Source organism: Penicillium angulare, assembly GCF_028827245.1.
Source record: "Penicillium angulare strain IBT 27051 chromosome Unknown utg000009l_segment0_segment0, whole genome shotgun sequence".
In the NCBI taxonomy this organism is placed as follows: Eukaryota; Fungi; Ascomycota; class Eurotiomycetes; order Eurotiales; family Aspergillaceae; genus Penicillium; species Penicillium angulare.
This window is the reverse complement of record NW_026623168.1, coordinates 298,298-311,035: the sequence shown is the minus strand read 5'-3', so window position 1 is coordinate 311,035 and position 12,738 is coordinate 298,298. Positions and strand designations below refer to the sequence as shown.

General features: G+C 47.0%; 6 protein-coding genes across 6 annotated transcripts; 4 read left to right on the top strand and 2 right to left on the bottom strand.

Moving 5' to 3' along the window:
- Positions 1-118: 118 nt before the first annotated feature.
- On the bottom strand, positions 119-2,808 carry N7478_011664 (glycoside hydrolase family 92 protein; the record flags this gene model as incomplete). The annotated part of the gene is made up of 6 exons (XM_056927878.1): positions 119-701; positions 769-1,452; positions 1,522-2,342; positions 2,396-2,505; positions 2,556-2,588; positions 2,652-2,808. 6 exons carry the CDS (start codon positions 2,806-2,808, stop codon positions 119-121), a joined length of 2,388 nt encoding a protein of 795 aa, XP_056773605.1.
- A 2,197-nt stretch (positions 2,809-5,005) lies between these two features.
- On the top strand, positions 5,006-6,895 carry N7478_011663 (uncharacterized protein; the record flags this gene model as incomplete). The annotated part of the gene is made up of 3 exons (XM_056927877.1): positions 5,006-5,397; positions 5,518-5,928; positions 5,986-6,895. 3 exons carry the CDS (start codon positions 5,006-5,008, stop codon positions 6,893-6,895), a joined length of 1,713 nt encoding a protein of 570 aa, XP_056773604.1.
- A 742-nt stretch (positions 6,896-7,637) lies between these two features.
- On the top strand, positions 7,638-8,194 carry N7478_011662 (uncharacterized protein; the record flags this gene model as incomplete). Its single annotated transcript, XM_056927876.1, has 2 exons — positions 7,638-7,661; positions 7,730-8,194. The coding sequence occupies 2 exons, from the start codon at positions 7,638-7,640 to the stop codon at positions 8,192-8,194; spliced, it is 489 nt and encodes a 162-aa protein (XP_056773603.1).
- A 306-nt stretch (positions 8,195-8,500) lies between these two features.
- On the top strand, positions 8,501-9,659 carry N7478_011661 (uncharacterized protein; the record flags this gene model as incomplete). Its single annotated transcript, XM_056927875.1, has 2 exons — positions 8,501-9,289; positions 9,345-9,659. The coding sequence occupies 2 exons, from the start codon at positions 8,501-8,503 to the stop codon at positions 9,657-9,659; spliced, it is 1,104 nt and encodes a 367-aa protein (XP_056773602.1).
- Positions 9,660-9,799: 140 nt separating this feature from the next.
- On the bottom strand, positions 9,800-10,744 carry N7478_011660 (uncharacterized protein; the record flags this gene model as incomplete). The annotated part of the gene is made up of 1 exon (XM_056927874.1): positions 9,800-10,744. The coding sequence occupies one exon, from the start codon at positions 10,742-10,744 to the stop codon at positions 9,800-9,802; it is 945 nt and encodes a 314-aa protein (XP_056773601.1).
- A 511-nt stretch (positions 10,745-11,255) lies between these two features.
- Positions 11,256-12,668, top strand: N7478_011659 (uncharacterized protein; the record flags this gene model as incomplete). The annotated part of the gene is made up of 4 exons (XM_056927873.1): positions 11,256-11,577; positions 11,641-12,065; positions 12,122-12,291; positions 12,353-12,668. 4 exons carry the CDS (start codon positions 11,256-11,258, stop codon positions 12,666-12,668), a joined length of 1,233 nt encoding a protein of 410 aa, XP_056773600.1.
- Between the last annotated feature and the right edge of the window lie 70 nt (positions 12,669-12,738).

Genomic DNA, 12,738 nt, shown 5'->3' with positions numbered 1-12,738 from the left:
AACAAGTACTATTTCAAGGCCAACTGAATCTTTGTTTAAGTTAAAAATAACCTTCAAGCTTACATGCAAGTATAAGCTAGAACTGTACATGAGATTTCCCGATTTACTACTACATCACTCATTTGTGGTAGTCGGACAGACTAGGAGGCAAATCCTCGATTTGAGTCCCCCAATCACTTTCCTTGCTGCCCAGCTTCAGCTCAAGTACACCTCCTTCAGTGAAGAAGTCATGAGTAACCCAGTTCTTTGACCATGCCTTGCCATTCAATGTCACACTCTGAATATAGATTGACTCGTATGTCGGGTCAAAGTTCACATTTCGAATAGTCGCGACCTTGCCGGTGATTCCGTTTGTCAGATTGACTTCTTTGAAGTACGGTGGAGTGATAAGATAGACATCCTGTCCTGGTACTGGCCAAAGTCCCATCATGCTCAGAACGATGAACGAGCCCATCGCACCACTGTCATCGTTGCCTGCCAGTCCTGCGACGGTAGTGTTGAACTGCGATGGGATGTAAGAGTGGCTGTATTTGGCGGATAGAGCTGGACGTCCAGAGTAGTGGAATTGGAAGATGGTGAGGAAGGATTGCTCGTCGCCCACGTAGAGCAGTCCGGACTCATGGAAGAATTGGAGTCGGGACGTGAATTTCTCCATACCTCCTAGACTTTGGACTAGCGATCCCATATCATGGGGGGCATAACTGGTGAAACAATATTAGCATTTCCATCTATGTTGGAATATTCGGATATTCGGAAAAGGACACATACAAGCTGTACAGCCAAGCACTCCCTTCATATGTCTCATGACCATCGGGGTTGAGATAGCAGGAGGAGAAATTGAGGAGAGGACTGCAAAAGATAGGATCCTGGTATCCCCAAGTACCATTTGTATAGCGCGGTTGTAGGAATCCAGTGAAGTTTGTATCAACTCCACCAATCTCGGACTTTTGATCGGCCTTGAACATATTCACCCAGTTTCCGGAACGCTCGATATATTTCTCATGGTCGGAAGAATGTCCCATCCCCTTTGCCATCTCAGCAATGCAGAAATCGTTGTACGCGTATTCAACTGTTCGCGAAACGCTGCGGGTATGAGTGCCAACTCCGTAGGGGTCATAGTCATCGGTAGGAATGTATCCCAGGCTCTTCCAGCTATGCAAGCCTCCACGTCCCTCGACGTTCCAGTTTTTAGGCTCGACTTCGGCGTCTTTGACAACGGCTTCGTAGGCAGTGTCCCAGTCAATACCGGGTACCTTTTTCAAATAAGCATCTGCCATGAGAACATCTGCGTTAGATCCTCCTTGGGTGAATCCCTTGCAGAGGGACATGCGGCAATCCGGTAGGAAGCCTTCGTGTCTATAGATATCGATAAGACTGCGCATCATGAGTGCCTGGGATAAGGGGTCCACCAGTGTTAGTAGTGGGTGAATACTGCGATAAGAATCCCAAATACTAAATGGCTTTTTGTTAGCAACAGCACATTGCTTTTGTGTTGGGTTGTCAAAATGGGCACAGTCTTACCAGTAATAACTGTCGTAGTATGGCTCATCACTCTTCCACAGAGGATTTTCACCAGTATAATCCTGGGGACTGATAAAAGCGCGGTAGGCTCCACTCCAGAAAACAGTCTGTAGATCTTTTGAAACTCCTCCGGCATCTACTGAAACAACGTTCAGCTTCTTCCTCCATGCATCCTTCGCTACTTCGACTGTCCCCTCAAAGTCGAAGTCAGGTTGTTCCTTCTCGGCATTTTCACATGCTTGGCTAACGCTCATGAAGCTGACACCAACGCGGGCCAGAACAGTGTTGTTCTGAGGCGCGTGGAAGCGAGCAAAGGTACCGCCGGATAAAGTTGCAGGTGTGTTGGTACCATCAGCTTCCATTGAAACAACGTTTCCGCTGATATTGGCACGATTTTTGGTCCAGACACCCGTGTCTCGTAGCTCGGCACCCTTGAAATCAACACAGAAATGGAGATCGTAGCTTCCAATACCAAAGCTAGGATTGAAAGTTCCGTTGCCGCTTAGTCTTCCAGTTGATGTGTCGACGGTGGCGGTTCCATTTGTCCGCGATTGCGGTAGATCCATCAAATCGACCAAAACAACAGGGCCAAGTGAGCTGTTGGATGATTTGTCGAGGGTGAATCTATACAAAGCCGATCGGTTGGTTGTCGTCATCTCGGCGTGAACACCATTGTCTAGCTTGATACCAAAATACCCCGGTTGTGCGACTGGATTGCTCCATCCCACAGCTCGGTCGCTTTGCTCCCAAACACATTGATTGATATCATCGTGCGGACAAGCGGGCTGGGCAAAAATGGGGAAATTTCCCAGAGAGGGAGACTATTGTTTTTAGCGAAGTGTATGTTAATATGGGAGACGAAATTGAATCGTACACCACCTGTGCCAGAGTCGTGCATGTGAGAGAAGCCCGTGACAGTTGTATCGTCGTAGGCGAAACCAGCTTGGTTCTCGCCCACGGTGTCGGCAACAGCCTTAGCCATACCTGGAGATTTCTTAGTCTAGCTATCGAGAATGTGCTCTACCCTTACTTACCAAATGGCAATGTTGCACCGGCAAAGACATGTCCTGTGATAATTGTGTTCCATAAGTTTCAGTTCAAAATCAATTTCAAACAGACGCGCAACATACCTCCATTCGCAGTCCCAATGAAGGGATCCACATAATCTAGAACATCGAAGCCTTCAGTAGCAGCAGCATTTGCCGGGCTTAGAGCAGACGAAGCGTAAAGAAGCGCTGCGATAGCACCGAGCCGCTCTTTGCGAGGGCCAAATGATGGCTGCAGCATGATGAAACCCAGTAGTTGAGCAGATGGCCAATGGTGATATTTTTTCCGACCTTAATTTCCCAACACACGCCAGTTTTCGCGAACTTGAATCAAAATCACCCATGATGCGATCTGGAATTGAGCTCCTTTATTTACCCAGCAGTCAACCGCGGGGAAGCATTCCCCACGCGTTGATCGGCATGTTGGCTCCCCATTTAGTAACGGTCTATTTAACCATATTATGGGCTAGACCGTAACAGTAAAGCAGGTTGTATCGGAAACCTGCGCCTGTCGGATAAGATTCAAATACACCGTAGTGTGACATCAGTGTACCCCATAGTGCAAACTCGGTCGTGCAGCCTGCAGGATGCAATGTACGTTTGCTTCCCCCACAGTACGGTCGCGTATTCACAGCATCGTCAGCCGGGGTGACTGCGGAGAGGTCCACGAGGGGTAATAAAGAGTTCGACGATTGAACGACAGGGAATTGGTAGCACGGTGTTCCGGGTTCCTGACCGAGTGCCGATCCTTGTAGATATACGGTCGGAGTAGCGAATCAGTAACTCCGAGCTGCGGGGAACGCGAGTGGACCGGAAAGGAGGAGATTCGTGGGTTTTCTCAAGAAGTGGGGAAATTGTAGTACTCGGTCCTCATCGCTATGTAACCTTTGTACACTACGTCGTCGCCAAATGGGCAGATTAACGCGGGGCGATGTTGACGGTTGGGAGTAAAACATTCTTGGAAGCTCGAAGCTCGAAGCTCGGTTGTTGACAGCTTGAGTTGGTACCAGCTCGGCTACCCGCATTTCTATTAGTTAAGTTCACGTTGCGAATCAACAAACCATGGAACTCAGTGGTGTTATTGGTAGTATTCTGCCATATTGCTAGCATTCCTCTCATATTTTCCCTAATCTACTTAAACTTCTCATTTGGTTCGAATTTCATCTATATTCAAGTTGGCCTCGTCTGCGTCTCTGGGCCCCTCGGGCTCAAATTTACCGATAATTTGCCGGACCAATCTCCAGAGGGGAATCAAGCCACCGATTATCTGTGTTACTCTCATCGGCAACTCTATTTGAGATGACGAACTTTAAGGGCCATAGGCTGAGGAAGTTGTTTCTTGGGTGTTGATTTGGTGATTTGTTTTATAGCAGAAACGCACTGTCGGAAAACCCTGCTAATAAGAAGTTAGATTAAATCAAAGTCCCTATTGCCCCAACACAATAAAAGTTTTCATCTACTTTAAATACATAGTATCTGTTCTTGACTCTTTTGACTTCAAGGTGCCGCAGTCTTTGGCAATTACTATATCAAAACCCTACTATACTTCATGATGTCGCGAACTCGGAGTGGCCAATCTCAAACTATAGGTTGCGATGCTAGGTAGGAAACTATGGTGAGTTCCATCTGGCAATATTTCGCAATCGAATGCCAGTGGATCTTTAAGTAGGTTTATATCGATTGTTCTTTCAGCACTATCATGATGTATACACTGGCAGTTGTTGTCTGCCGAGGCCGCAAATGCCGATCCAAAGCCGAGATTATCCCGCTCCAGATGCTGACATAATATGATCCCTCGATGAGGTTAACATCTGGATGCTGGCTTTTCTCTACAATTCGCGCCAGGAATCCCTCGTCCGATATGCTCTCGGGATATAACTCCGTAGAGATGATATGAAACCTTTATATTCAGCGCCAAAATTGCATTGATCTCGATAACCACCCTTCGCAGGTTGAAGATTCTCACTCAACATGCCCGGGGTTCCCTCGAATAAGGCATGCGAACGATGCAAAAAGAAACACCTCAAAGTTCGTTCTAAAGATTGAAATTCCCGATGATTGATAGTTAGAGCAAGGTGACTAATAATGATTAGTGTGACGAGACTCGGCCACATTGCCAGCGCTGCACTACTGCGGACGTGCATTGTCCGGGCTATGTTCAAACCCGCAAATTCATTGACCAAGGAGCCACGGTCAGGCGCCGGTATGCTCCTTATCAAGATCCACATTCAAAGACTGGACATGCATCGAATTCCGAGGTATGCGCTTAGCTTTTGTGAATTGACTTTGAGAGCACAACCTCATACTAGTTTGAGCAGAGTCCAGAGATTACCAATCAGCCAGCCCCGTTTCAATATCAATCGGGAGCGGACAGAGAGCCTGTACAAACACAGTTATACAAGGATGACAACGCTATACATCAAAGAAATGATATTCAAATGGCTGTGAGCTTAGATCCTTCTGCTGAAGAGGGCCTCGTGGCCTCATCAAACCAACTACCCGCCCCTGCTGGCACTAATACTGGGCTTCAACCCACCCCCGAGGGAAATTTAATGATGGGCAATGGAGAAGGTCTTATAAGTTCGCGAACAATCGATCCAAATCCAGTGTCACCAAATGTACCCCTGGGGTTTACGCCGCCGACGTATGGGAGAACATATACCACGACCCCAAGTTCTCGATCAAATCATCACGGACTCGACCCCTCCGAGATCCAGTCTCAACAAAGCGAAAAGGAAGAGTTCCACGATATATTCTCCGACCTCATGACAGACAGTGAGCACGAGGCAGCGTTTCTAACTCGACATTACACGGAAGTCATTGCACCCTGGTAAGTCTACGCCTTATCAGTAACCAAACGTGAAGTTCGAATTCGTAACGTCTTCTTTAGGCTCGATTTGTCTGACTCGGGAAAATTCTTTTCTGTTTATGTTCCTATCAGAGCAATTAGTTGTACATCACTCAAGTACGCAATCGCTTCATTGGCTGCAAAGCAGCTTGGACGAGTTAAGGGCGCAAAGTCTTCCGCTACCGGTGGCATGTTTACCAACCCTGCCGGCACTGAGACGTATCCAAATGCTGCTGATACGGACTGGTTCCTTAAAGCTGCTAATTATTATTACATGGCGGTTTCGGATCTTAATAATAACACCTCGGGCGGCTATGATGCTGTCTCTACGTCGGCTGTTCTTGAGTCGCCAATCGAAATGTTAAGCCAGTGGTTGAATACGCCGTCAACCCAGGAACATTTCCAAAATTCTCAGGACAATTCTTTTCTTCGCAAAGTGGAGGACACTCTCGCGACTGTTACACTTTTAACTACATATAGACTGATTGATCTTAAAGGGAACGAATGGCACAAGTAAGTACTGCAATTGTGCCTAGTGAAGAAGATACATATTGACAATTCTTTTTCTAGGCACCTTTCAGGAACTAAGTCATTATTTGCCGCGCTTTTGAATTTTAATCAAATTCAGTCGTCCTTTTTTTCTCATGGAGTTCGCGCATCATTCTGGAATTTTGCTAGGCAAGACTATCTCGGGTCATATTTCACACGATCACCCACCCACTTCAGCCCAACAGACCTCTCCCTCTGGCGCGCGGCGGGGCTGCCAACGAACGGCCAGGGTAAATTCCAAATAAGTTCAACGGGAACAGATAGTTTAAAGCAGGAGGATCAGGCTTCAAACGGCTTAACCTGGCTGCTATCAAAAGTGCTCAACTTTCTATCTGAGTCAAAGCAATCACAAATAGCTCAATGGGCCGGATACTCCCCCGAATCCGCCGATAGGATGCAAGTTGCATCCACGGACCTTAGCACGAATACATGGTTAGATCTTTCTTTTGATCTTCAGACCTGGTTTGAAGGCGTTCCGGAGACATTCCGCCCATGCATTCGCATCGAATCCCCACGGGACTTTTCTAAACTTCCAGGCGGTGGACAGTCGCCATTTCCCGAGGTCGTTTACAGTCACCCGACATGTGCAGCTACGATGCAGCATTATCATTTCGGTCGCATTGCTTTACTTCTTAATCGACCGCCTGATATAGTCAGCGCACCTAGCACAGCATTTGATCGGTTACAGGGATACCGGGAGGTTACGAAAGAAGTTGAATACCGCAGTCGTGAATTGTGTGGTATTGCCTTGGGCAGGCCGCTGGGTGCTATCCGAGTACATATGGTTCCCCTTTTGCTTGCTGTTGGTCAGTGTGTGGAGAGTCTAGAGGAGCATCGCATTATTGTGGACCTTTTGCGTGGTGTTGAGGCGGACCTTGGCTGGGCAACGGATTACGTGGTACAGAATTTACAGGCGATGTGGAATAGATGAATTTGCGAATAATGATATAATGATATAATGCATCCTTGACTTAGGATTTCCCCGTCCTATGCTATGATCCTGGGGCAAAATAATGGGGCTGATGACGATGCGGAATTTCTCCGTCATAGCTCCTCTTATGCTCCATGTTTTCAATGCAATATGAACGACATGAACTGGCTTATATAACATATCATGGGGCCATGAGTCTTGTTTTATCAAATCAACCGGCTTCTTGACCCATCCTCAAGTCCCACCGGTACTTCCGGTGGGGTTTCCATTCTGTGCGGAGATAATGCCGGAATCTGGGGAAGTCGATACGGGGGTTTCCGCTCACAGCTCCCTAAAAGCCTGGATTCGTTGAGATCAGACCTCTACCACGGCACTATTAAGCCATTAAACTCTAAAAGAACTATTACGGAGCATTTCAATGGCTGTTCATTCTACTATCACACAAATGAGAAAGTGCCACCAGTCCAAAGATGGAGATTGGTCCTAAGATATTTTTTTCACCCTGGTTAACTCGGGTGTTTTGGTCTTTTTTATCTCGGTTAACATTGTTCTAGCTGACGTACCTCAATTCCGCACTTCTCCCATCTTCATCAATGCTTATTCTGACAAAATATAAATGTGATAGTGCTGCCGGGGAGTTCCATTTGCACTGCTTTGCACGCATGACTCTTGAAGTTTCTATTTGAATGAGATAAGAAGAAGGAAATCGGATCAAACGTGCCTACAACGGCTGGCTATCGTTATGGAGCTAAATTGCAATGAAGGCGTAAGTTACCAGGAGCTCTTTTCGAGCATTAAAAAATGGAAATCATGACTGACTGCTACTATCTATAGGTTCTCCACCAGTTAGTGATCGGATTCTTTTATTCAGATGCTTTGTTCGTAACTAATTCTCATAGGATCGAGGAGGAGCTGGGCACTACCATTGTCCCCGGCACAGAGATTATGGCTGACGTTGGCACACACCACTTTATGAAGTCTTCATCAAAGTCTGATCGCGTCCTGGTGCCCCAACCCTCACAAGACCCTCATGATCCTCTGGTAACTAGTACTTCAGTCCCTTCAATATATGTCTTCATTGCTGATCCTAAGTCTGGGGCAAAGAACTGGAGCCGTTACTGGAAAATGAGCTCCATGGTTATTGTCACATTGACCACCTTTAGTCAAGGTTTCGGGCCTCTAGCTCTAGCACCAATGTTTCCAGAGATGATGGAAACGTTCAATAGCAGTTTATCTGATGTTGTTCAGTTCACTGGTGTTTGTATCCTTGTTTTGGGCTTCAGCAATTTCTTTTGGTAGGCCTACCTTGCATGAAACTATTGACGAATGCATGGATTCCCTGGCTAAACCGATACTCAATACAGGATTCCTCTATCTACTTGCTTTGGAAGGCGGCCGGTGCTTATATTCTCAACTCTGATTTGTCTTGTCAGTAATGTGTGGCGTGCAGTAGCCCCTTCTTATGCAAGTTATATGGGGGCTTGCGTCCTCAATGGCTTCGGTGCTGGTCCTGCTGAGGTGAGTACTTGGATACACGAATTTTGATGAGATCTAATCGTTGCCTTTCTTCAATAGACAGCGCAGCCTCAAATAATTGCCGACATGATGTTCCTCCATGAGCGTGGAGCTTATAATACTCTCTACTTTACCTTTTATTTTGGTTCTCTCATGGTTGGGCCGATTGTTGCAGGCCCAATGGCTCAGCATATTGGCTGGCGAAGCTTCTTTTGGCTTAATGTTGGACTTTTGGGACTGTCCCTTCTTCTCTTGATATTTCTCTTCCCTGAGACTAAGTGGCATCGAGTACATTCCGACGAGATACGCAATGGGGAACAAGATGATACAACGACAGAAACAAAGATTCGGGATGGCGCTGACCATGAGAAGCCCATAGAGGTCGTTCAGAAGGAGAACATGGAGCCGGAAAATGATGCGCTTCACGATCAGTATTTGCATTGCGGATCTCCCTCTAAAGGGCAGTTCAAACTATGGCAATGGGAGACTATCAGCATGAAAGATGTTCTCATCAGTTTTTGGCTCCCTTGGAAGCTACTTGCGTTCCCCATCGTCGAGCTTTCGGCCTTTGTGGTTTCTTGGTCTGCTAGCTGCTTCTTAACATTGAATTTGACGCAAAGTCAAGCTTTCGCTGAGCCTCCTTATAATCTCGACAGTCAGACAATTGGTTTCTTCAACTTCGCGATTCTTATCGGCACATTTATCGGCTTGGCTACTAATGGACCTCTTTCAGACTGGGTTTCGATGCAAGCAACTAGGAAGAATAAAGGCATTCGAGAGCCTGAGATGCGACTTCCAACCATGATCATCTATGTGGCGATCATGATTATAGGTAACTTTGTTGTGGCTTTTGGCTACCAGTATAAATGGGACTGGAGAGTAAGTGATATCGAGGGACATTCGAGATTTCTTTTTTTTCTGACCGTGGTCTTAGGCAATTGTGATCATCGGATATACTGCAGCTGGTATCCAAGTCGCTGCAATTCCTGCGATTGTCAGTACTTATGCGGTCGACAGCTACAAGCCTGTTGCTGGCTCAATCTTTGTGGCAATCACAGTTAACAAGAATGTTTGGGGTTATGGCTTCAGCAAGTTTATCACCCCTTGGGTTGCAGAAAGCGGATTTGTTAAACCAATCATGTTAAATATGAGCTTGGCAACACTGTGGTGTCTCTTCGCGATTGTGTTTTATTTTTACGGGAAGAGATTCAGGCGATGGACAGCCAAATCTTGGGTTCATAAGATGTAGTAGCACGTTGCCCTTGTCAAGGATCATTGATTGACAAATGAAGAATGATTCTCAATATAGCTTTTATTCTTTCATGAAAATGTTGAGCTAGATTCTATTGCTGGTATCATAATGAAGAGTCATACGCGGCGCTGAAATGTTCAAAAATCGTCATCATCGGGGTCGTAGAGATCAAGATCGAGCAGAGCACTTGGCTTGGGCTTGGGCCTTGGCGCAGGTGCTGCGACTGATGCCGGCGGTCGGACTACGCCAGTAGCTGCCGACGCAGCCTGCGCAGCAGCATTAGCGGCCTCTTCCTGTCTGGTATCCACAGGCGGAGGCGGCGCAGGAGGCTCAGCTGCCCCAAGGCCTTCAGCTTCACGAATCAATCGCTCAACCTCCTTATCTGGATCACTGCCAGCTGCAAGTTGGACCTGACCCATCAATCCCATTCGTATTCGTTCCTCCATAGGGTATGGCACCATGTATACCTCTCGTGTCATATTTGCCGACTCATCCAGCCATTGTGTTGCGTTCTTCGTGACTGATGATACCGGCTCAGCACCTTGTTCGCCAACCTGTTCACCATTGGGCCCCGTCATCGTCACATCTTTGTCTAGTATCTGCGGTCGCGATCCTGATCGGTTATCAGACGCAGCAGCACCTCCTGCTGCGTCGGTAGCGGCTTCGTGATTGTATTTGCTAATGCGACGTGCAAAGTTCAGGAGTAACCGGTAGTCGATCTCTTTGTGCTGCAGCTTCTCGCCCGTTTGGCCCTCGTCACCGGAATCGAATTCACTGTCGCTTTCTCCATCGTCGCCGCAAACTGTCCGGATCTCCTTGTCGAACTCTTCTATGTTCTTCACGATTTCTTTCACGCGATCTTCCAGTGTCTCGGCCTCTGCGCGGAGTTTTAAGATTTTGGCATAGTTCTCTTGGTGTTGCTGGAGGGTCGTGATGGAGGAAGATAGGTCGTCGTCGGCGTTTAAAAGGGCCACAGCAGCAGCTGGAGCTCCTGCTGCAGTCGGAGATGTGGTCAGGGATAACAAAAGCGCATTGAGCTTTGACTCCACATTGGAGAGGGAGGACTGCACGACCGTGTTCATCGTAACGCGACGGGTAGCCGAATTTCGCGACTAGTCGGCGATCGAGCAAGTGATAACGAAATGATCCACGTTGAATTCTATCGGTCGGCCGTAGTTGTAATTGATATGGTGTTGATGTTGTGTTTCGTGTTTTGCGACGGTTGGCCCCGTGACTAGCAGCCAGTTCTCCACGAGGAAGGAGCGAGGGTGACAGCAAGAATGAATGCGGAAGGTGCGAAGTCGGTCAACACAGGTCACGTGCACACATACAAAGCGTGTATGGCAGTTGACTTTCACTCTTAACTCGCGGTTAATAAATATATAAGCAAGAGATGAAGCTTGAGATAGCAGACCTTTGCGTTCCCCGAATTCGCTAGATCAGCCCCGCTGAGTTATGTCGCTTTCGCTAGTGGCCTAAAGCTTAGGTGGGGTAAACCGGAGATTGTGTCGCAGCATCACTTACAGCTTTTGGTTTCTACTTCTCCAGTGACTGATAGGAAGAAATCGCTGTCAAATAAGAAATTCATTAAATATGGCTCAGCCAGCCGAATTACCATCAGCTAAGCCAATTGCATTTGGCTCTCGAATAGTTGTCCAGCCTCCGCTCACACGCCTCGGCACTGGGCCAGGACTTGTTATCATCAGACCTGCTGGTTTCTCTGACTATCAAGCGAAAACCAAGACTCTTGACCCGGAGCCTCTACAAAAATGGGCAGAGGAAGGCTTTGCAGTTGCACAGATAACACTGGATGCGCAAGACAAGAATACCGAGATATTGCATAGTCTAAACTCCGCTCAGAAACACTTACAAGATCTACTAGAATGCACCTCAGATAAATCTTTTGGTCTGATAGGTTCGTTTGAAAGACTCAACTCTATCATATATCTCCTTGCAGATTATACTGACTAAACTATAGTATATGGATCTCGGTCAGATTATGGTGGTCTCTCTGGTGACGCTTTCTGCACATTGGCCCCAGAGACTATCAAAGCTGTGGTCTTTTTTGACACTTGGGAATCGAAAGAAGGCCAAAAGCTGCTCTTACATGCAGCAAGCTATCAGCGCGATACCTTCACCGAAGATGACACGCAGACAGCATACTTTTATCCAGATATTGTTTCTTCCGGCTTCATTGTCCCTGGTCATCCTGATTTCAAAATATCGACAGCGGGTGTAGCTCACACTCGTGGTCTCGCATTTCTCAAGAAGAATATCGGTGGTCCGTATTTTGACCTTGAGAAGATTTGGGACGAGCATACGTACTATGAGTTTGGCGATCGCTCTGTCGAAAAGACAATGGCTACGATGGTACAAGAACCCTACGTCAACCATGTTCCTACAGTAAGTCAATAATTCATCTTCCATATATACGCGGAGAGTATACTGAATATTTCCAGATGACTGGGGGCATTGGCCGAGCTCGTCTAAGTCACTTCTATTTGCACCATTTCATTTTTAACAATCCAGATGATACTGCACTCGAACTCATCAGCCGAACCATTGGTACCGACCGCATCGTAGACGAGTTTATTTTCTGTCTTACCCATGTAAAGCAGGTTGACTGGTTGTAAGTTCCGGCTTGATTTGATTTGCTTGACTTGAGTCTCACGAGTATTCGTTCCCTCCAGGATTCCCGGCATCCCGCCAACCGGAAAGCCACTCCGTATCCCTTTTACCTCGGTGGTCAACATCCGTGGAGATCGATTGTATCACGAACACATTGCTTGGGATCAAGCAACTGTGTTAGTTCAGTTAGGTTTATTACCGGAGTATCTCCCCTTTCCGTATTCTTTACCTGATGGGACTGTGCCGGCTGCGGGCAAACGCTTTGAGTACCGGGTTCCAGCTGCTGGTGTCGAGACGGCGAATAAATTGCAAAATGAGCATGAATTTGAGTCGAATGAAATGATTGGTTTTAAGATTCGAGAGGTGGATGATCGATGATTACTGTATTATTGTGGTCATCCCACCGTGCATCATTTATGCAGCCAGGCCCACACATAGATGCGACGGT